Consider the following 24,018-nt stretch of genomic DNA (forward strand, 5'->3'; position numbering starts at 1 on the left):
GAGCAGCCTGGAGACAGAAGACATGGGTGACCACCTTGGCGGTGGGGCTGGCTGGGGCCCTGGGGGGAGGCTCTTGCTGCACCCCCTAAGTAGCTCAGGCCCTGCTAGTCCTCCCCAGCCTGGGGTCCCCACGTTCTTCTGGGGTGCTCCTGCCCAGTGGGTCTGGAGCTCAGCTCTGCAGCTGGGGCCTATGGCTGGGCAGGTCTGGGTGTTGAACGTATGACTAGACAAGATCTGTTCTGAAGTTCTCAATGACAGGGAAAAGCGAGCTTCATCCCCTCATCAGAGGGGAAACTGAGTCCAGGAGCAGGAGAGTCACTTGTCCAGGGCTTCAGCAAGGCGAGGAGACACTGGGTGCTGGGAATGGTCTGGGTATTGGCAGAAGGCTCCAGGAGAGGGAGGCTGAGTAGGGCGCTGGCACCGGACTCCTGCCCAGAAACTGCAGGGGGTCACTGAAAACCGCGGCGGCCAACAGAGGAGGAGCGGGGTTCAGCCCAAGCTCTCAGTTATTCGCTGGCCTGCCTGAGTAGCTCTCATTAGACACCGAGTCCCTCCTGCCCTTTCCAGAAATAGAAAGAGGCCGCTGCCTGTGGTGACGCACTCGCAGTGAGAACAAACCTGCTGGTGCATGGGCTGTTGAGGGCTCTGCCCTGATTAAGGCCCGGCCACGTGGACCAGCACTGCCATCCCTGTCCAGAGATGCGCCCATCATACTCAGCTGGCTTATTAAGTGGATATTTGTCCTGCTGCGGCAGCTCTCTGACAGAGAGAGAGAGAAGGAGAGAGAGAGAGAGAGAGAGAGAGAGAAGAGAAGAGAAGAGAAGAGAAGAGAAGAGAAGAGGAGAGGAGGGGAGGGGAGGGAAGGGAAGAGAAGGGAAGAGAAGAGAGAGGAGAGAGAGGGGAGAGAGGAGGAGAACCCAAGAGAAGTGGGTTCCATCAAAAAGTGAGGCCTACTTTCTAAGGGGGAATTTATTTACACAAAAGACTTCCATTAAAAACAAAGCAAATACAACACGGCTGCCACTGGATTCAGAGGAGAAGCGTGGCTCTGGGAAGCTGGAGCCCACACACTTCCGTCGTGACCCTGGGCCATGGTCCTGGGGGAAGGGGAAGGTCTCACTGCACCTGCCCAGCTTCACTGTGGCTGAGAAAACAATCCTCTCAGCCCAGCGCTTCTCCACTGAGGGACCAGGCCCCAGCAGGATATCTGGCAAGGCCTGAGACACGGGCTGTCACCCTGCGTGTGTGCCCTGGGTGTCTGAAGGGTGGACACCAGGGATGGCACTGAAACCTGCCATCCCAGGCGCTGTGTGGGTGTGGCTCGGAATCCCCCTGTGCTTTGCACGTCTGGGGTCCAATTCCTTCCTCTCCCTCCACACCCCTCGAAGCCAGGGGCTAGAAGCCAGCAGTGACCGCAGGGAAGCGGCGGCGCCCCGGTACCCTGTGCCTTGGCAGCTGTGAGGCAGCCCAGGCGGCGCGGCCCGCTGTGCCTCGCTCCTTCCAAACGCCTCTCTGTGCACCGTCCTGACAGAGGCCGTGTGTGACCAGCAGGCTGGTGAGAGCGGCCGCAGTTCTTGCTGAAGAGCAGGGCGTCCTTCCTGGCAGCAGGCCTCTCCCCGTGCCCACTCTGCTGTGTGGGTTCCAGTGCAGTCTCTGTGGGCAGCAGACACTGTGTGACCTGCGCAGGCGCTTTGGAGCTGGCCACCCTGCCCTGGGGGTTTCCTGGATGCCGCTTCCATCTCCACGGGTTCTTCCCGCTGCCACACACACATTCTGGAAGGTGCTGGCAGGAGCACTCACTCTGCATGCGTTTTCTTCCTCTGTGGTCAAACCTAAGAGCGGGCGTGGGGTTTTAGAGAAAGGTGATCTCGCCCCTGCTTTTGCTGCCAAGTCCTGGGCCTTGATGAGCTGAGGAGGAGGCGGCAGTGGCGGCATCTCACTAGCCCCGAGCTTGACGAGGCGTGCATCAGTCCTCAGACCTGACGCCCCACCTGAGGCTCTGGACCGATTCATGGCCACGCTGCTGGCCAGAAAATGGGGTGCCATGGTCCAGCCCACCAGGCGTCATTTTAATCATCTCATTTGTCCCGGGGTGTTAGGTGGCGCAGCTGGCAGCCACGTTGGGATGATTTTCACATCACGGGAGTGCACGGGAAGAGCTGAGCAGGCGCGCTAGGGTCCTATTTATACCCACATGACCTTCAGAGATGCAAGCAAAGGACAGAGAGAGTGAAATAAAAATGGTAACTGGATCAGGAAACTGTTTCCATTGGGGTCACAGAGCCTAGCATCTGCTCTCTGCAGTTTTGGCTCCGGCATCTCAAAATTAACATGCGCCAATGGCAAAGGGCACATGTGTAGATCACTCCTGAAATAGTAACGCAAACACGTGCAGGTGAGAGCACTGGCAGAACAATGTCTGGGGGGCAGATGGGAGGAGCTAATGCTTCTCAGGGCATCATGGTGGGCTGATGGCAGTGGTCTGGGGGGCTGGCTTTACCCGTTTACCCCAACCATAGCGCTTCTAGAGAAAGCATTTGGATTTACAACACTGCTGAACCCAAGGGTGATTGTTCACTGCAGAGTCCTTGCTAGGACCTCAGAAGGGTGAGCCCTCCATGTACTCAGCACAGGGACAGACTGATAAAACTCTCTGCTGGCAGAGGGAGTAATGGCTGTGTGGAAACTGGGACTCAGGCCTCAACCTGCAGCCAGATGCCCCCACGCCTGAACCCGCCCCGCGCGATGCTGGGCATGCTCTTCCACGTGGCCCATCGCTCGTCCATCAGTCAAGGACCCCGAGCGACACGCTGCCAAGCTGCTGAGTGAACGGGCCACTCTGTGCCCCGGCTCCCTGCGAGTCCCTCTTGCCCCACAGAGCAGCAGCTGCTGATGCGCTCTGCAGGGCTCTGAGATGTAAAAGGCCAGGGCAAGCATAAGGAACGTATATTGGTAATGGCGCTAATGATAAAAGTAACCATGTAACGGAGCGCCCTGGCTTTGGGGTTCCGGAAGCCATGGGGTTGATGAGCAGCCGTCCCTCCTGAGGAGGCTGTGTGTCTGGTGGAGCATCGTTCTGCCCCTCGGGGAGCCAGGCTGGGCTGGGGAGGCCTGCATGGCCACTTCTCATGGACCTTACTTTGGGGTAAGGTCCTTGGGTTCCTGCTAAGCCTGTATTCTCAGCATTCCTTTATCCACGAGAACAATAAATACAGCTTCCATTTGCTGGACTTCACCATACTCACTAAGAGGCTCCAGATCTGTAATTAACTTGTGACTTTTCACTTCGCCGGCCCCAGGGCGTGAGCCTGCAATGGCCGCAGCTGGGGCCGATGCTCCTGAGCCGGGTGTGAAGGCAGACGAGGACCGCACAGAGCACATGAGTGGCCACGCTTCCACGCCCAGGTGCTCTGCTCCGGCTGGTCCCTCAAGTCCCACGTGGCAGTCAGTGGATGACAGGTGTTTACTTATTTAAAAAAGACAGCAGAAGTTGGGTGAGAACCCCCAGCACTTGAGAGCCTGAGACAGGAGGGTCGCACAGGTTTGAAGCCAGCCTCAGCTACTTAGTGGGGCTCTCAGCAACTAGTGAGACCCTGTTTCCAAATAAAGTATAAAATAGGTCTGGGAGTATAGCCCATAGGTAGAAAAGCCCCTGGGTTCCACCCCCAGGGCCACCAAATAAGTAAATAAATAAATAAACATCCTCGTTCCCAGCTGGATTCTGAGGTCAGCACGTGAGTAAAGTCCTCGGCAGACCTGATGTCTTCCGCTGGTCACTCCCGAGTGTCCTCTGCGCAGGGCAAAGCCTCTGCTATGAATGGTTCTTGCAAGTGGGACCACTTGTGGCTTTCGGTGACCCAAAGAGCACACCTGAGAAATACACCTCTGAGGAGAATGGCCTGTGAAATGTGGTCCTGTGGACTCTAAAGCACCGTGTGTGCGGACTTGGTCCAGGTTAGCGTGACTGCAGGTGGCCACAGGCACAGGGCTGGAGGCTGGGGCACAGGGCGGACAGCCACAGGCATAGGGCTGGTGCCCGGGAACAGGGCGGATGGCCACAGGCACAGGGCTGGCGCCCGGGCACAGACGTGGGAGTGCCAGCCGAGTGGAGGAACTGTTCAGCTCTTAGGGGACCCCGCCTTTCCATGGCCTCCTTCCCACCTTCTCTGATGAATTCCACCTTGCCTTGTTCCCTTTCTCTCCTGATGGGAGGCTCACACTGCGCGCTGCTTCTTGGCATCCTGACGACAGACAGCCTTGCGGTGCGGGGCCACAGCCTCCCACAGGTGCGAGCAACCCGAGGACAGGGCTGGAGCTTCCAATTACTCTGCCACGGACCCCTTGCCCAGGCTCTATCAGGATGGTGCCAAGCATTATTTATCAAATAAGGGAATCAATGCAACAGCGGTGTTTCAGAGCGCCTCAGTCACTCCCACGCTCTGCTAATCCAGAGTGCTGGCCAGAACGAGATCCCTCCTCCCTCCAGCCTTTGCCTGGGCTCCTCTGACAAGGACAGAAATAAGAGCTATGCTGGTCCCAATCAACTGGACCAAAACCCAAACTAAATAAAACCGAGTGCCAGGAGAAACAAAAGAAACACCCTAACCTCATCCTGGCTTGCTTACTTGCGACTGGTGCAGAGATACGATCTCCTTAGTGCAGAAATCCAGTGATACTGTTGGCACCAAAGGGACATTGCTCCCCAACTGCAGAGAGACCAGGATGTGCCCAGAGCACACCCAGCTCCAGGAAGGGGCTTGCTGCTGGAGAGGGTAGGCACCTTCTGCCCGGAGCCCCACGGACCTGCCCCCCACGCACCTCGACCCAGCCTGCTGCTCCAATGCCAAGCGCCCTGCATGCTGCCCGGGCTCCACCTGCAACTCTGGACGCTGCCACTTCCTGGCTGAGGTGAGCGTCTGTCTGCAGCACTTGTCAAGGTCCCTCCTGGACAAGTCCTTGTGGGGGCCACCTGGGGCACAGCCGGGGGACCTCCCACCCCAGGCAGCGGCTCCGCTTCTCACCATGCACTCTCCTTCCTCCATTTCCCAGGCCTGGTGTTTGGAGGGAGAGCTGTGCATGGCAGAGGAAGGACCCGAGGGGGCAGAGTCCGCACACGGCTGCCGCTGTCCTGAGCACCTCCAGGCCTGGCCCCTGCCTGCACCCACTAGCTTCCCTGCCCTTATGCTCCCTGGCAGGGGGGCACCAGAGCCCCCCCCCCCCACTCAGGCTCTGCCTTGGAGGCCTGTGACACACCGCTAGGCTGAGCCCTGATCCTGCAGCGCAGTTCCAGAGCAGGGGACGGGAAGCAGCGCAGGGTAGACTCTAGCGATACCACGGGGCGCCCTGGAGGGTGGAGGGCTCTGGGGACAGACCCGGCAAGGACAGGGCTGGCATGTGGCAACGCTGAGGAGGACACTGGATGGTAGATGAAGCCAGCCCCAGGGTGCTGAGGAGGAGGAGTCCGGGTGATGTGACTGGGTTGGAAGAGGGACAGGCAGGAAGGCATCTGCCACCTCTCCTGCCACCCACTGTGTCTGGCTGTGCCCCACACAGGCTCCCTCTTCCTTCACAGCAGAGCGCTCCTGCGATCCGTGCGCATCTGAGGTTGCTGGGCGCCCCACCCCGCCCAGAGTGGCCGAAGCATGCACTGCCTCCCACAGCCGCAGGTGCAGGTGGAAACATACAGGAGCAGGGCAGTTGCCCTGACCACCCACGGGGAGCCCGTGACAGTGCCAGCCCACATCTCCCGGGGTGACGTGCAGGCCCCTGTCGATGGAGAGCCTGCCCAGGCGCCAACCCCACGTACGGGACGGTCCCCAGAGAGTATGTCCCTACCACGAAGCGCTGGCTAAATAGCACCTTTAGGTGCTGGGGACTGGGGCAGCCTGAGCGCCTTAAAGCCTAAATTTCCAGGGGAGATAAGCAGAGGCCTCAGAGGGTGGCACGGCTCTGCGTCCTACATCCTTTTGCTTGTGGGAAGATGGTTCTATTTGCTCTCTGAAGCATACTTTCACCTTCTGAGAGCCATGGACATCCTGAAAATTCACACCTCCCTCTGATCCTCCCTTTGAGAAGCAGCCTCATTTAAACAAGGCCGGCCATCAGGAGCAGGGGCTGGGTCCTAGGAACTCCCTGGGCTTGTCGGATCTGAAGGGGCTCGGCTCCATGGACCGGGAGGAGAGCCAGCAATTGGGCCGGGCTCCTGAAGGCTCGCCCAGCACGGGGTTCAAGCACTCTCTAGGGTGAGACCTGGGGGCTGGGGTTCCTGGAGGCACCGAGCCCATGATAACGAAGGGAAAGGAAGGATCAAAAGTCTGCATTACATGAAGCATTGTGATTGTGGAAAACTTTCTGTTAAAAATCCTTTGAGTCGCATGTGGTGGTGCACGCTTATAATCCCAGTACTAGGGAGTCTGAGACAGGAAGACCACAGGTTTACGGCCAGCCTCAGCAACTTACTTCTTCCGAAACTTAATGAGACAATATTTTAACGTAAAAGATAAAATAGGGATAGGGGTGTGGCTCAGAGGTAGAATGCTCCTGGGCTCAACCCCCAGTACCACCAAAACACAAAAACAACCCCCCCAAAACCTCTGAGATTAACTTGTTAGCTCAGGAAAAGAAAACCCTAAATGTAAGCATTCTGTGTTAAATAGAAGCAGTCGCTCTCAAGGGAGGCATGGCTTCCTTTGGACACAAAGGCCGCCCACTCACAGACACAAGGCTGGCCTGCACACTACAGGCTGTGTCAGAAGTGGATTCTCCCAACCTTCCAAACAGAGCTGGAGCCTCGGCGGGTGCAGGGGTGAGCAGCGTCTCTACAGGGCAGGGGAGCTAAGGGGGTCCAGGGTGAGCGGGCAGGGGGCGGCCGCCTCTGTACGGAGCGGGTGGCCCAGGCGTCCTGGGCTCGCCTGCACCTGCGTTTGCCTCCGCAGGGTCTCCGCTGGGCGGAGCTGCGTGCACCACGCAGCCCCGCTCTCCCCTCCCCTCCCCTGGGCGGTGCTGCGTGCACCACGCAGCCCCGCTCCCCTCCCCTGTCCCTTGCCAGTCGCTGGGGGCCATGGTGTACAACTTACATTCCAGTCTATGGTCACAAAGAAGGGATGGCGCTTAATTTCCTCCACTCCATCGACACCGGCTCCTGTCAGGACAATAAAGCAGAGAGGAGGCGTCAGAGCCCATCCGGGACCTTTCAGCCTCCAGCAGCTCCTGTGTGTGGCCTGAGGCGTAGGACGTGGAGGCCCAAGGGACACGCCCTGGGGCTGGGGTGGACTAGAGGTGGTAAAAAAGGGCATAAGGAAAGGGATGGGTGAACCAGAGCTCCCGGCTCCAGGAAGCTCCAGGTGTGGGGACACCCAACTCCCAGGAGAGGCACAGGTGTCTGTCATGGCTTCAGACGCCCGGCCAGGCCAGGCCTCCCCCGACACGGAGAAAACAGAGGGGGCCAAGGGGACTGCTGTGCCCATGCTTGGTGAGGCTGCCATGGGCTTTACCAGGGAAGAGAAGATTGAGGGAAAGAGAGAGGAACTTGGCAGGACCGAGGCCTGGGATGCAGAACCTGGTCTCAGGGACTGTGACTGTTCCCCTCGGGAGGGTCACAGCTCAGCCGGCCTTGCCTGTTAGCACTACGGAGCCTCCACTTCTTCCCTGCAAGGCCCTGGGTGGCGCAAGGGAGCCCGAAGCCTGGGCAGTGAGGTCATTCTGTGGGAGGCTGTAACCGTGACCCCGGTCCTCACACATCTGCGCCCCAGGCCCGGAAGCGAAGGGGAGACTTAGCAAGTGTGTCCCTCTGGATTACCAGCTGTGACAGATGTGCCCCATTCACAAGGATGGTAACTTAGGGGGGCCTGGGGAGGAAAGGGGGCCAGGGAAATCTCTGCACTTTCTGCTCCATTTTTCTATCAACATAAAACTGCTCTAAAAATAAGGTCTATTACTTGTCAAAACAAAACAAGAGCCCCAAGGCCCTCAGACCTCTGTGCTTCCCCAGGCTGGCAAGGCCTGAGAAGGGCCCAATTCTTTCAGGTTGTGTGTCAGGGAACAGGCTGGCCCCTTCTGGGAACCAGCGGGCAGAAGATGTGTGGGGCCTGGTACTCCTGCCAGCCTCCACCCCAGGTCTGGGGAGGCACGGGTCCCTCATTCTGCAGAGGCAGCTCCCTTCTGGTGCTAATAAATGGTGTGTGGTGGCATATGCTTAACTTGGGAGGCTGAGACAGGAGGCTCGCCCATTTGCAGCCAGCCCCAGCAACTTAGTGAAGCCCTCCACAACTTAGTGGGACCCTGTGTCAAAAAAAAAAAAAAAACAGGCCTGGAGGTGTAGCTTGAAGGTAGAATGCCCCTGGGTTCCATTCCTAGTACACGTACACACACACACACACACCCTGCTGAAAATCAGAGCCTCCTCCCTGAGCGGCCCCTGCTTAGCTGAGCTGCCCACCTGTCCTGGAGGGCAGCTCCCCTGCAGAAGAAGCTTGAGAGTAGAGCATACGCAGGCCCAGGCCCGAGGCGCTGAGGAGGTCCGCTCTGCCCTGGAGCCTGTGCCCAGCCTGGGAAGTGAGGGCAGCCCCACCTCCCGTGGGATGCGAGGAATTCCTGCAGATGGCGTTGGTCGGCTCCGGCTCCATGCCACGCCCTGGCCTTTCAGCTCTGGCATGACCTGGACGCTGGCCAGGGCTGCCCCCAGCTCTGCCCTGAAGCCTGGCCAGGCCCCATGCTTAGATAGGGCTGACCTGGCAGAACACAGGGCGGAGTTTCCACAACACTGCTCTCGGTGGCAGTCACTCTGACACGCAGCATCCTGTAAGGATGTCGGGCGGTGCCAGGCTTGGGCTCTGTCTGTGGGAGCCTGGCTGGGCCCTGGCAGGGTGGTGCCAGGCTTGGGCTCTGTCTGTGGGAGCCTGGCGTGCCCACTCTTTGCCATGGGGAGACGCAGAACGCAGGGGTCTTGCTCATCCCACACACGCAATGGCTGCTCGATGGATGAAGGAACTGTGACGGGAGTAGCTGGGTAACTTGCTCTAGATCGTAACAGCTGTGAGTTTACATATGAGACTGGAGCCAGCCATGGTGGGGTGTGCCCATAATCCCAGTGACTCGGGAGGCTGAGGCAGGAGGATCCCAAGTTCAAGGCCAGCCTGGGCAACTGAGTGAGACCCTGTCTCAAGTAAAAACTAAAGACATAAAAAGGGCAGGGCATAGCCGGGCGCTGCGGTGCACGCCTGTAATCCCAACAATGGGGAGGCTGAGACGGGAGGAGCCAAGTTTCCAGACCAGCCTCAGAAACTCAGTGAGGCTCTCAGCAGCTTAGCAAGATCCTCTTTTTAAATAAAAATAAAAATAGGGCTGGGGGTATAGCTCGAAGGTAGAAAACCTAAAAATAAATAAATACATAAATAAATAAAGGGATAGGGATGTGGCTCAGCGATAACATGCACCTGGGTTCAATCGCCATAAAACAAAACAAAACAAAACAAAACAACAACAACAAAAAACCCCAAAAGACAAAGAAATGGGATTTGAGGTTGGACTGCCTAGCCTGGCTGAAGCGCACGCTGTAGCGCTCCCCCGACCTTTAGGCCGGGCCTGGGTCTTTCATTTGACCCCTCTGCGTCCACATGTTATCTCTCTTGTTCTGCCATGAGCCCCGAGCCCGGAGGCCCCGCCGTCGATCAGTCCTAGATGGGTGCTCAAAGGTGGCTTGAACAACATCCAGAGGGCGTCCCGACTCCCCGGGCTGGCCTCCCGTGCACCCACCCTGCTCTGGCCGATGGCCAGGGCCCCCAGTGGAGAAGGCCATCTGGTCCTGATGCCCGGGGGAGAGGGAGCGTGCCTCCTGCTGGCCCCTTTCGGGTCTTGGGTAGGCCCTGCCAAGCTGGCCTTGGCACCGCTGGGGTACTGGGCACACGGCCTGTTCTTTAGGAACCTCCTTCACATTGCACCCCATCCTGCTCTCTCTGACCCACCACTGGCCCGCAGCATCTGCAGGAATGGTAGAAGAGAGCAGGAAGCAGGTTTGGGAGACATGGGGCTGCCATGCCCCTGTCGCTAACTAACAGGATTTCACTGGTGCCGTCTTCAGTTATTCTTTCAGTTAGGATTTGGCCTCAGCAGAGTTGATGGTGAATAAACATTTTGATTATTACTAAAAAATTATGGGCATTCCGATGGGGGTGAAGATGGAAAACTTGTGTGCCTGGTTCTTTAAAGCCAGTCTTAGCCTGGTAAGAGCAATGTGTTTACTCTTTTGGGGTCCGGTCTCATTTACCCTCCCCTGAAGTGTTTTAAAATAGGTTACTTTGGACTTGGCGTTCCTTTTACATAGACTGCACACGTCTGATGGTCCGACAAAGAGCAGGACTCTTCATGGCCAGGAGAACTGGGAAGTGTTTGCGCTGATGTCGGAGACAGAGCTGGTGCGCCGTGGACCCTGACCAAGCCCTCCGGAAGCCCCAGTCTGCTCCGGACGCCTGTGATTTGTCTTTATCACAGGACAGCAGCAAGACCGCGAGCTCACGGACACAGACGTTTAGAACAGAAAATGAGCACGGCTTTCTTGTAAGACTCCGATTTTCCCTGAAGTTCCCCAGTGCCAGGCGAACCTGAACCCGAAACCTCAGTGGGAGAGTGGACTCGAGAATGCAGACTCATTCTCCGCACTAGTAACACGTAACCACACGTGTCCTAAGCACACCTCGAGACGCGTGTCTGTCTGGAGCCACATCCCCATCCCTGCGCTGGGCTGCGTGTGGCGCTGGGCCTGCCTGCCAAACGGCTCATGCTTTGCAGTCATCCGTTCTTTTCTTTTCTTATGATTTTTTTTGTGTGTGGTACTGGTGGTTGAACCCAGGGGCACTGTACCTACAAACTACACCCCCAGTCTTATTTTTTGTTCTTCATTTTGAAACAGGCTCTCACTAAGTTGCAGAGGCCTCACTAAGTTGCAGAGGCTGGCCATGAACCTGTGGTCCTGCTGTCTCGGCCTCACAGGTATTGGGCTTCCAAGCGTGCGCCACACGCCTGGCCTGAGGAGCTCTTTTGACGGCTCCGCAGGTGAGGTCTTCCTCAGGTCCTGTGTTTCATCTTCATGGGGTGAGGAGCCAGGCAATAGCAGCCTTAGACTTAGGGGCCAGGGCACTCAGTGGGGAGAGGGTGGACTTAGTCTTTCACCTGCAAAGTTTAAGAGAGGAACAAAACTAACCTCTAGCTGAAAATTTTTATAGCCAAACTCTTGGAGAATGTTATGGGCCAGATTCTGTCTCTCCCAAATTCAACCCCTGGTATTTCCAAATAAGATCCCCTCGGGACCTCAGGATGTGAACTTACAGAAATAGAGTCATGGGGGGGGTGTAGGCAGTTATGATGAGGTCACACTGCAGGAGGGGGGGTCCCAGTCTAATTTGATGGCGTCTTTATAAAAACAGGGACCCTGGGACAGATTCCCTGTGGAGGGAGCCTGCGCGCACTTTGACCTCAGACTTCTGCAGTCGGCAGATGTGAGAGGAGCATCCACTGTCCAAGCCACCAAGCGAGGGGCACTTTGTCAAGGCATCCCCAGGAGGAGCACACCTCTCCGTGAAGAGAGGGGCCCCTTCCTGCCCCGACACGGCCATGCCTGCCAGCCAGGGTGTGCGCTGCACAGCTGTCTCTGAACAGCAAATACTCTTTCAAAGCAATGTTTTGAAACTAGGCTTTTAAATCATCAAGAGAATCAAGTGGGAGTCAGGCGTGGTGGCGCACACTTGTAATCCCTGCGCTTGGGAGGCTCACACAGGTTCGAAGTCAGCCGCGCTAGCTTAAGAGACCGTTTCCAAATTAAAAAAAAAAAAAAAAGTATAAAATAGGTCTGGGAGTGTAGCCTGGAGGTAGAAGGGCTTCCAGGAACCCCAGTACCACCCCCCCAAAAAAAAATCAAGTGGGAGATGTAAAAGGGGGGAGGGGAGGCCCACGCTGCCCGCCGCGGAGATGCTGGCTGTGCAGAGCTGGCCCCGGGGGCTTTCAGAAGCGGCCTGCTTACCCCCTCGCTTCTAAAACACAGACAGGATCATCTGGACGCTTGCGCTGCCTCTGCTATTTTAACTTAACACTTCTTAAAAGTATCTTTTCCAGTCTGTGCCTGAAGAAAGTCTCGTGGCATCTGAGCTGGGAAGCTCACCTTTCCCCTAGCGGAGCCGCTGGGATAGAGCCTACGTGCTTTAAATATTCCACTCAAGCTGACAGCTGATGTAGGAAAGGAGACAGACGCATGCCTCTCCCATCAGGGCCTCCCCGGCTCTGGAGGACCCCAAAGCTTTGCCTGTGCACTGACTTGAATGGGAAAAGGGGCCAGGCCTCTTCTAACAGAAAGATCAGGATGGACAACATATTGCAAAGCATGGCACGGTTATCGCCTGACTAAAGATAAAGGGCTGGGTGTCGCCCAGTGGTGGATGCCTGACAAGCAGCCCTGGGTTCCATCCCCAGCACCGCAAAAAAAGTAAGAGGAAACCAAGTAGAAAACCAGTCCCAGGAAGCAGGAGCACCAGTGCTCTGAAAAGATCTCCAGGTAAAGTCCTAAACCCTGGCTGGGTGTTTTAGAACCAATACACACAATCTTCGGTCCTTAAGACTTCCATGTTACAGAATGTTCTGTCTTGTGTTTTCCTAAACCTTGATACTTTTCTTGCCCAGCAGCTCTGCAGAATAAAAATTCTGTATAAAATTCAATGAAAACAAATTGAGATTTTTATACAATTCATTAAATCCAATTGCAGTGAAATCCCAGGGAGTTCTCTGCAGGGGAACAGAGAAAAATTACATCCTCAGTGTAAATTAGAGGGAAATAGAATCAACTCGTGAGTTAAGGAGAGGAGAGCCACAGGGGACGCCTTGAAGAACCTTCCATCTCTAATCAAGACTTAGGAGAGCTGCAGAGGCCTGTGTTGCTGCAAAGCTGGAAATAAGTCATCAGCACTTGGCTCTAAGCTACGGACTCTACACAGGATACTGATGTCTGACCTTGGTCTAGATGAAGCCAAAGCTCCCCCCCCCCTTTTTCCTTTTGGTGCTAGGTACTGAGTCCAGAGGCATTCTACCTCCAGACTAAGCCCTAGATCTTTTTATTTTTTACTTTGAAATATGGTCTTGCTAAGTTATTGAGGTTCTCCTTAAGTTGCTAAGGCTATCCTCAAGCCTGCAAAGTACTCCTAAGTACTGGGATTATAGGCATGTGGCACCACACCCAGCTCCAAAGTCCCCCTTGAAGGGGACCCCTCAGATCTGACAATATTTGCTTCCAGGTGGAAGGTTCCACTTTGAAGAGGTCATACACATAGACTCTATTTCGCTGTTTTCAAGCCTGCGTGCACAGGGCACTGGAGGTCCAGGTGGTTCTCCTTCGCCGGGCTGTGGGCAGATTCCAGCAGGACATTCTGCAACAGCCACGTGCAGGGTCAGGTGTGCTCCTCCGAGTGAAAGGTGTGCCCCCGGAGTGGGGTCTGCAATACTCAGAGGGTGCCCGCTCCCCTCCCATGTGTTCGAGGGGAGGACCTGGCACTGAACGCTGCGGACAGGACTGGTTGGGGTTTGGGGACAGCCTTGTCCTCTCCTTGCATCCGCAGGAAGAGAGCTGTCCTCTAAAAGTTGATTGTTACTATTATTAGTAGTAATAGCATTTCCCTAGGACCCCAGAGTTGTGGAGGCGTCAGAGCCGCAGGCTGTGGGAGCAGCCTTGCAGGGTTCCCGCTCTGACCGCAGGAGGCTTCGATGCCAAGGAGAGCACAGAAGGAGGGGTGTGCCTCGGGCTGACTCCACGCGCTTGGGCAGCAGAGGAGGAAGAATTGGAGTCATGAACAACGAAAAGGCTTTCCTGAACTCCTGCATTTTCAACACGGGAGGCCTCGTGTGTGTGTGTGGGGGGGCGGAGACACGTGGGAGCCTCCAGCCCACTCCACATTCGTTCCCTCGAGGCCGCGCAGGAAATCCAGACATTCTGCAGCTTGCCACCAGCGCAGGGCCAGGGTGGGCGAGGTTTTTCACTAGGTACTCCCACAGGTGGTCATGTCCACCTGGAGGATTTCAATACGGAGTCCTGACATCTCTGTCTCCAAATCAGCCATTCCTGCTGAAAAGCTGGGTGTTTCAAGATGCCCAAACTTCTCAGCCAGGTGCCAGCAGCGATGAGCTGAGGGCTCTCAGGGCTGGCTTCGTGGGGTTTGCAGGTCTATACCAGGGATGAGCCTAGGAGACTGCAGCTCCAAGGTCAATTCCCAGGGAGAAGTGGTGACTGCCTACGGCCTGTGGGCCGGGCACGCCGTGCCTAGTCCAGGATTCAGAAGGCAGACGTCCTGTGCTACCTGTGCTGGGATAGGGCTGTCCCTGGTCTTGCCTCAGCATGCCCGCCAATACAGGGGACCCCAGACTCCAGGCAGGATGGCCCTGGAATGCCGGGGAGGTGGAGACTGGCGTGATTTCCCTGGAGAATCTGAAAGGGTCAGAACCTGGTTCTTAAACTCAGGAACCGAAACAGTGATGGCAGAGAATTAGCTGAGAAGGATCTTTTCTTAACTTTGAGAGATCGGGGCAAAGCACGTCCTTCCGCAATGGGAGAGACAGGGACGTGGTGTTCTGGGAAAGACGGGGAAGGAGGAGCGTCGCTCCTGCGCTGAGCAAGGAGAGGTGAGCTCCTTCCTCCCCTGCGTGTTTCTTCCCTGGAGAGAGGGTGTGGAGCTGAGCCACTTCCCCACGCAGAGGGGGCTGGGACGCCCAGGACTTCTGAGCAGAGCCCAGCTCAAGCATGAGGTGAGGACCGTGGTCTACAGCACCAGTGTGAGAATTGTTGAGAGCAGAGGAGAGACCTCCGAGGCAGGAGAGGCCACACTGTGGCATTTCCATGTGAGTGTGCAAAGCCATTGTGTCCACGAGACCCGGCTGGGTGCGTAGAACGCCGTGATGTTTGGCCACGGAGCCACGGCGCCTGTCCACGTGCCCGGTCCTTGTTATTTTCGGCTTCTCGCTCTTGATGAGGAAGAGGGGTGGTGGGGAACACTGAGCTGGCCTGCGCCTCAGGGCCCGGAGCTTTGCAGGGCATTTCAGGAACAGGGGAAGTCTTTCAACTCATTTCAATCCAGGAAATGGCCTCTTGGGGCTCTGCATGACCCAGGAGCCAGGGCACAACAGCCAGACGCAGCTGCCCCTCCAGAGCCCGCAGCCTGCTGGACACCTCTGGCTGACCCTGGAGGCTGCTCAAGCCTCCCTCCCAGCACGCTCCTCTTGGCACTCCACCACAGATCCTCATTTCTCTCCTTCGTTCTGGCTACGAGTGCCAGGGGACAGAGTTCTAGTCAGCAAGAGCTACGAGGGAGTCCCCAGGGCTCCCAGAAGAGGGCGGATGCAGCTGTGCGCGTCCACTTCCTCCGCTTCCTCCTTTGTCACAGATGTGGTGACTGCAGCTGCTCGGCTACTTTGTGACTGAGCTGAGGGACAGCGGGCAGCGCAGTGAGTAGAAAGACAGGAGGACCTGGGCTTTTGACAGCAACGGTTCAACCCCAAACAATGCCCATCGCCAAGCGGTCTGTCACTGTGAGAAAAGTTAGGTGCGATTTGAAAAACTAAGTCTGTTGAATTAAAACAATTTAAATTATGTATGAGTTCTTTCCTTTGCAGCCCAAAGCACTTCTTATGGAGAGACCTCTTCTTATGGAGAGACCTCTTCTTATGGAGAGACCTCTTCTTATGGATAGACCTCTTCTTATGGAGAGACCTCTTCTTATGGAGACCGCTTCTTATGGAGAGACCTCTTCTTATGGAGAGACCTCTTCTTATGGAGAGACCGCTTTTTCTCTCTCATAGGCGAATCCTGCAGGTTTCTCCTTGTATCTACTTTGTAGTATGGTCATGGGGATTAAACTCCACACAGTACTTAATGCTTAATGGACGCCATCTTGCCATTGCCCTGGGGCGGAGCCTGACTTGCTCACCTGGTTTATCAGGGGTCTCCTGCCTCTCCCCTGGCTGCCTCGCAGACTCACACTCTATGTGGCTGCGTCCACGCTGAATGGCACCGACAGAGCCCTCAGGAAGGTGCAGCCCGGAATCAAAATTGCAGTGTACCGAGCTCAGCGCCGAGAGCTGGCCGGGCCCAGACCCTAGGAGATGGCTGGAACAAGCCGGGATGTGGGTGGGCTTCGGGGCTCAGAGTAAGTGGGGAACACACGAGGAGCCGTTCCCTTGCGTTCCGTGGGGCCCATGGTGTTGGAAGGGGCTCTGAGGCGGTTACGACGCGCGGAGCCGGTGGCCAGTCCCTGACAGCGGCCACCTCCTCGCACCCAGGGTCATCTCAGCGCCACTCCAGGTCCACGCAGACATCAAGGAAAGGCAGCCGATTTCCTCAGGACGAGGAAAGGCAGGGAAGGCAAATGTCCCCACCTCTGGAGGGCTTGGCTGTGAGTGAGTGACCAAGGGCGTGTTTGCTATTTGGACCCGGGTCCGTCTGTAGCACGGGCTCGGGGTTAGGAACTCCCACTTCCCACCTGCTCGGGCAGCATGACCTGAGGGCTGCCAGCCCGCCCCTTGGGTGTGAGGAAGCAGCAGAGGCGACTTGAGGACCAGGGTCAGGCATGGGTGGGCTGCCCGCCACCTCTCACCTGCCCGCAATGCCTGCTGCCTGGTGTGTCACCATCACCGGGACCTGGCCCTCAGGACTTGGGGTTTTGCCTGCAGCGCCGCCGAGTGAATACAGGAGGCCGTCCCCAAGGAGCGAGGCTGAGCGAGGCCCCATTGGATGACCATGGCTCCTCAAGGAACAGGTAGGGAATCCCAGCAAAGGGCGGGTGCCACGGCCTCACACTTGTGGGCGAAGGCGCCCAACAGTGGCCGTCGTCATGACCCACGAGTCCACGAGAAAGAGAGGCAAGCTGGTTCTTGGCCAAGGTCTCATGAGGTTTTAGGTCCCATCTGGGCACACTGACAATGTGCAGAAAATTCTGTTGAGCCCACAGGGGTCCTTCAAAGTGTGAGGCCCACGGCAGGACGCCGCCGTCACAAGCACTGTTTGCTCTGCCCCAAGTGCTCCTCGTCTGGGATCTCTTCTCCACCCCACTGGCTCCTGGGATGGCTGTAGCCCTGGGGGCCCCTGTCAGGGAAGCTGCCCCTGGCCTGTAAGGGTGGTCCCTGTCCTTAGGGTTGGCCCCGGAGACCCCAACTGGGGCAGCCTTGTGAAAGTCACAGTTACCCTGTGGGCTGGATTCCATCCAGCTCACAGGACCGGACCACAGTCCTTTGTACGGTGGTATGGTGTGACTTGGGCCGGGCCGGGGTGCTAGGTAGGGTGGTCGGGAAACACGGGGCCACCAGGCAAGCGCTACAGGGGACCAGCTTGCACTCGCCATCCTGCGCAGTCCATGCCAGCTTGAACATGGCTGTGCTCGTCAGGGGGTTCTGCCTGAGGACTGCCCATGTCTGTGAACGTCACGAGTGGGTGGCTGGTATCTGGGGTGCAGACCAGGATGGCTCCCCGTGAGCCACCGCGGAGCTCGTAAAGAGGGAGCTTTAAATGCCCAGTTAGGTGTAGGGAACTGCCAGGAAGAGACAACTACGGAAAACTTTTTGTAGGTTATTTTGAAGAAAAAAATAAAAACAACAATAGGAAGGAATAGTTCTGTAACCTAGATTAGAGGTTGAATGTTAATGTGTTTGATTAGTGGAATATAGTAGTAATATTCCTAGCAATATGAATTTATGTGAATTACTCAATATTTAAATGCACAAATACTAATTAAAATCACTTTAACTTCTCTTTTTCTTAAAATCATAAAGTCATTATATGTAAACTAGCTCATATATTGTGAAAGTATTCCTGGGGAGAGGGGTGGTACTTTTAATATCAGCTTTATTTTTAATAATGGAAAGATAACAAATTGATGCAGAAGTTCCCTGAAATTAAAGCTGATATGCTAACTAAATCAAATGGGGTCTGAGCTTCCTCTAGGGTTGAGCCACGCTGAGAGGAAAATCTAATTATTTTCTCCAAAATGAAATATTTCCTGACTTAACGTTTGCCTTCCTTTCTTAATTATGTGCTTGTGCCTATGAGGATAGCTTTAAAAGAAGAGTGATTAATTTTCTCCTTCCATTTATGTGTGTAATAAAACAACGTGCCAAGTTCCCTGTGCTCCAGCTGCCGAATGGCAGAGTCGTGGCGGATCCACCCCTGGGTGTCTCAGGGCCGGTCCCCACAGCTCTACAGGTCACCTGGGCACAGCCCCCCAAGAGAAAGAAAACCAGGCGATGCTTAGTTACTGCAAAAGAAATCTGGATTTAACAAGCATTGCGTTTCTTAGTGTAAGAGCCAGTGAGGCAGAAACAGCCTTTGAAAGGCCTGAGTCCCCAAAATAAGGGAAATAGAATCAGAAAAGTGCCATGGTTTTGTGTGAAACCAGAGACTTTTAGAAACAGCCTATAACGTGTTGGCTGCGACTCTGGTTTGGAAATCGAGAGTTCCTGTCCTGAGTTCAGACACTACGTGAACATATTTCCCCACGGCTTAAAGACTGTTTCGGCGACCTGGGCAGGGTGGAGCACAGCAGCAGGGCAGGGGATGGGTGGGAGTCAGGCAGCCCTCGGGGTCCCGCGGCGGGGCCTGGCTTACCCAGCCGGTTGCAGGGGTTCCTCTTGAAGAGGGCTCTCAGCAGGCTCTGAGCTTCCATGCTGAGGAACTGCGGCATCCCCAGCTTGGCTCTGAAAAACAGAACAGCATCCTGGGTGAGAAGGGCGAGCTGCCAGGACCGGGCGCTTTCCTGTTTCTTTGAGGTCCAGCTCCCTTTGTGCTCCTGGATCCATAGTCATCCAGTGCGGCAGCACCCAAAGTTTGGCCCGAGGGACCCGTTTATACTTTAAAAGTTTTTGAGGACATCAGAAAGCTTTTGTTCATGGGGCTTATAGTTAGGATCATTACCGTATTAAATATTAAATGTAAAAGGTTTTTTAAATCACCACTTAAAACTCATGTAAAATATAAAAAAACATTAAAATAGCAATAGTGATCCTACTGACATTTTTAATGGAAATGAACTACATTTTCCAAAACCAAGACAAAAAGCCGTTAGTGAGAAGTGCGGCACTGCGTAGATTCTGGGGTGTCCCTTGCTGGCCCGCTGGGGACAGCTGTACTCTCCTACCCACGTCAGGCTGATGGGACACTGTGCAGAACATCTGGTCAAGGGGGCCCTGCAAGCCCAGGAGGGCCCAGGGAGCCCGGGGTCCTGGGACCACAGAGGCTGCTGGTAACCGAGCTTGGAGTGGACCCTTCAGAGGCTCCGCCATCCCCATGGGACTCTGGGTGCCAGCCAGCACCTGGGCTAGTTGGAGGGATTATCCCAGCTTTAGAAGGAGCAAAGCCCTGATCACCCTTCACATCTCCACAGCAGAAGTAGTCGCCCTAGGAGTCCCCGGGCTGCAGCTCCAGGTGTCCGTGCGCGAGGTCCCTCTCTGACTTAGAGAGAGGACAGTGTCTGGCTTTGCACAAGGGCCCGCTCGGGGCGCTTCCATCTGTTCCATCTCACAGGGGATGGAGTGGAAGCAGCCGGGGTGTCCCGGGGCGCTGATGGAGTTGATAAAACTTGCAGGTCTGTGTGCAGCAGGGTGCCTGCAGCAGTCTGGAGGGCAGCTCTGGGACGCGGACTGGCCCTAATCCCTTGCCCGTGCTCTGCAGGGAGGAACTGATCTGGGGCTTTACTGTTCTTGCCCGTCTCTGGCCCTCAGCTCATATCTGGGCACTGTGGCCCGGTGGCTCTGGGGGTCTGAGAGCCAGGGCTACTCGCCCCGTCTGAGTCAGCCAGTCAGGCAGGGGTTCGGGGAACCTTGTGAATAGCCAACAAGAGCAGAGGAAGCTCACATCTCTGTTCTAAGGATGCCTTGAAATCTTGGGCCTTGGGCATCTGTGCGCCACATGTGGGGTCACCAATGCCCCTCTGAAGCCTGGCCGCTGTACCACCTAGGCGATGCTCACGGACGGGGCGCTCCCTCAGGCTGGAGGCTCATGAGAACCCCGCTGTGGCTGCCAGTGACCCGCTGGGATGGCAACGCCCAGCGTGCTCCCCGGCTGTGGGGCTGAGGCTCTGCTGCCACCTGAGGCTCTGCTGCCACTCACTTGAGGATGAGGGCCATGGTCTCCTTCCTGTCCTTCCCCTGGAACGGCAGGGACCCGGTGAGCATCTCGAACTGTAAGGCAACAGAGCAGGGGAGTTGGTTAGCTCAGCCCAGAACCCAGCGAGTGGGGCGCAGCGCCGGGCAGGTGCAGACCCACGAACGTGGTCATGGGAGGTGAATGTCCTCTGAAAGGCCCCGGCACTGCTATCAGAGTTGATGAGATAAAGCCCCGAGGCTGTGGTCTCATCAGTGTGAAGCCACGTGATGGGATTTTCTGGGTAGTACCCTAGGCAGGTGGGGTGCGGCTGGAGAAGGGTCCTGGGGGTGCGGCTTAGGGGCTGTGCTTTTGTCTTTGAATCATCACTTTTTGGTTTTGGCTGTCCTGCTTCTAGCCTCCATGATGTGAGAGCCCAGCTCTCGTCCTGACCTTCATGGATGAAGCCCAGCCTGACATGGACTGAAACTCTAAGATCTCAAACAAACAAACAAACAAACAAACAACCCATTACAACCCAAAGCCTGTGAGCAAGTAAATCTCCGTTCCTCTACGTTGTGTGGTTGGTTGTTTTGGAATATAGCGTGAGAATGTTCACAGAGACAGGAACCTCGGCCTTGGGAGCTTCTGGTGCAGTGGGCGTGCCACATGAATGAGGGACGCAGCCAGCGCTCAGACGCCATGTGGTTCAGGGCCCAGCCTTCCCTGTGGGCCGTGTGGAGGAGAAGGAGGAGAAGAGGAAAGAGGAGGAGCAGGGGGAGGGACTCCATGGGCCCTGGAGGTTGTGGTCTAGAATCTCTGGGTCTATTGGAGTATGCACATCCAATCATTTAAGGTACAAGAAATAGAATGGTAGCAAAAATCCTTTTCATATAAATAAGATTCTTGAATCCAATGGAAATGTGTGAAAGCATTCATTAAACTCTACGCCTTTTATGTCAGTTTAAACTATGAGAAAGTAACGTCCGGTGCATTTGTTTATTTGGTCTTATTAAATACGTCCCAGGCTTGATTTCCCCCCGCTGTATGTCTCTGCCCCTTTACAATTCAGCCTGCAATATTTTTACTTTGCACTTTGAAATTCCTGGGGAAATACATAAAACTGGAGAGGCTAAAATAATCACCCTAATCCCACTGTCCAAGAATAGCCACTGTTACCATTTGTTATCTTCTAGTACTTTCTTCAAGCTGTTTTATCTTAAACATAAAGACAAGATTTGAATGTTAACTTTTCACAAAATAATATAAAACTTTCTGTGTGTATTATAAACTCTTTGTAATATGGTTATATATGTGGATATGTATAACAGTGTGTCTACTGCTGGATACTTAAGGGTATTCCCAATTTCCTGCTAGTATAAAGACTGAAATGTACCTAAGAGTTTTCCTAAGATTTCCAGGTATTTGTGGAGTGAAATTACAAGCTTAAAAGAACTGAATGCAGTTAAGGCATTATTAATATCCATGTTCTCCTTTCTGAAAACAAAATTTTGAAATAAGCAAGTTGTCGTTCAGGTGTCCAAAGCCACCGCGTCTGTTAAAGTTGCTGTCTACCCGTGTACGGTTAATGAAGGCACACAGAGCAGCTGGCTGCCGGCAACAAACGAATGTTCAGGACCAAAAAGCAAGAGCAAGAGTCCAGATGCGAAGCAAAAATAGACAAACATAATTAAATGGCAAGGCTAGAATGCTCTCAGTAGCAGATGAGCTCTTCATCTGATAAAACAGGATGAACATATAAGCTGATTATACGAATTACCACCTTTCCTAAAATAGGATCATACTAGCAAGGGGAACTCTCTTCCTGTTTTGTTCTTCCTCCTCCTCTCTTTCCTCGAGACTGTTTGTGGCGTTCATGAATCTCGCTTGCCTGGAAGAGCCTCTGGCTGTGCAGAGCGGAGGCTACCACTGGTTGCTCGCCACTGGACCCTGCTGCGTGGCGCTCCGTCCCCACACCGGGCATTGTCCAGCTACTTAAACCGCTCGGCTGGAACACCATGTGCCTTCTGTCAGTGGTTTCTTTCTGGCTTTTGACTATGACTCTAACACTGAGGCTCCGTGGTCTCTGAGTTTCTCTCTTTTCCCCCATTTGTCCATGCAGTTCTTCCTCTGCAGTGAGGTCCACGGGCCACCTCTGAGCCCACAGAACACCCGACATGGTACTCCACCAGCACTTCCCGTGACGAGGACAGGAGGGGCGACCACCATGGTGGGGCTATTTGTCGGCAGCTATGCGAGTCCCTGGGCTTTGGCTCCGTCTCTTCCCGTGCGAGCCCCCAGAGGAGCCACTCAGTGTTACCGCTGAATGAAGCTGCTCAGGACGTCTTAGTCTCGATGTCTCATTGACATAGTATATTCATGAGGACCTTCTCTAGGCAGCACAGGGAGTGAGTTTTGCTCGGCTTCTAGGGAAAACTGACCAAAGCCATGGCTCCCCACAGGGACCCCCAACTGGAGAGCTCATGTTGGGGCGGGCTCCAAGAGATTCACTCAGTTCAGCACTAAGGCCAGGCCGTGCACACCTGTGAGGGACTATGATTCAGACCTGGCTTCGTTTGAGCAGCCAGGACAGGGCTAGGACCAGGAGTAAGTTGATATATCTCAAGCAGTGGTCCTCGGCCCCAGGGGGACACTTCCCAAAGACAGGAGGCACTTGTGACTCAAGGTTGGGGTGCTGGCACTACCTGTATCTAGTCTGGGGAGACCAGAAATGCCAGTATACAGCCTACAATGCCCAGGATGCCCCACAACAAGGAATTCCCAGCCCCTCACCTCAGCGGGGAGGGTGAAGCCCTGCCTAGAGGGACCACTCCGGAGCCCAAGGCAGAAGCCAGCCCTGGAGCCCAGGAGGGGTGGGGAAGCTGGGTGAGGAGACACATGGTCACCGGGAACCCAAAATTCAGGTTCACTTGGTGGATCAATATTCTTTTTTTATTTATTTTTTATTTTTTGGCGGTACTGGCGATGGAACCCAGGGCACTCTACTTTTGAGCTACACCCCTTTTTATTATTTATTTTGAAACAGGATCTCACTGAGTCACAAAGGGCCTCGCTAAGTAGTTCAAGCTGTCCTTGAACTGTGATCATCCTGTCTCAGCCTCTCAAATACTAGGATTATAAGCGTGCACCACCACTCCTGGCTGGTGGATCAATATTCTTAAAAACAAATCAAAAGCAAGTTAATGGCTTAATCTGCAAGTTGACAAACTCTCCCTGCAGGGTGTGTATGGGGTGGTGGCAGCACTGGCTATGGGGGCAGAGTCTCCCCAGTGGGTCTGTGTGGGGGCACACTGCTGGCTGACCCCTGCTGCCCACAGCTACACTTTACAAAGGGCACAGCTCACACAGGGATGGAGATTAGTGGGTTTTTGCTAATAATTGGCCAGTGTCCTGGGAGAGCGCAGAGGGAGGAAGGCCAACACTGTGGTGGACACGCGCTGTTCTGGAGCAAAACCATCTGGAGCTAGGAGCTTAGAATAGAATGAGATCCAGCAGAGAGCAGAGGCTCCTGCAGCGACGGGGGCTCCGGGCTCCCTGAGCGCTGGGTCTCAGCAGGGCGAAGGGCTGTGTGTGTGCACCTGTGAGCACCCTCAACCAGCTGGCTCTGGCCCTGAGACAGGGCCTTCTCTCTCCGCCTTCTTAGCCACTGGCATGGAGTGCTCTGGGTGGTGGCCTCTCAGGGGCCGTGAAAACTGTCCTTCGACACCACAGGGAATGCTGCGACTCAGCCAGGGGCTGTGCAGCTCTGCCCTCGCCCGCTGGGCCTGGTTGTGGGGTGAGAACAGCATCGTCCGCCGCGGCCATTCTGAAGGCGGAGGCCCAGGACAGCACTACCTCCTACACCCTCGAGTGGGAGTGCCCCTCGGGTACTCCCTCAGCCTTCCCGACAGCCTGGTTCCACA

The 24,018-nt window shown here is 55.3% G+C and overlaps 1 protein-coding gene across 4 annotated transcripts in view; it reads right to left on the minus strand.

Moving 5' to 3' along the window:
- The window catches only part of RPS6KA2 (ribosomal protein S6 kinase A2), a gene marked incomplete at both ends in the record, with an annotated part of 314,056 nt that overhangs the window by 32,611 nt on the left and 257,427 nt on the right, over positions 1–24,018 (minus strand). For all 4 annotated transcript variants that reach the window (XM_080699904.1, XM_080699903.1, XM_080699902.1 and 1 more), the window contains 3 exons: positions 7,077–7,141; positions 18,623–18,711; positions 20,123–20,193. In XM_080699904.1, coding sequence (XP_080556030.1) covers positions 7,077–7,141; positions 18,623–18,711; positions 20,123–20,193 — 225 coding nt within the window. The remainder of the gene's footprint in view (positions 1–7,076; positions 7,142–18,622; positions 18,712–20,122; positions 20,194–24,018) is intronic.

This window comes from Muscardinus avellanarius, assembly GCF_963383645.1.
Source record: "Muscardinus avellanarius genome assembly, chromosome: 8".
NCBI classification, from domain to species: Eukaryota; Metazoa; Chordata; class Mammalia; order Rodentia; family Gliridae; genus Muscardinus; species Muscardinus avellanarius.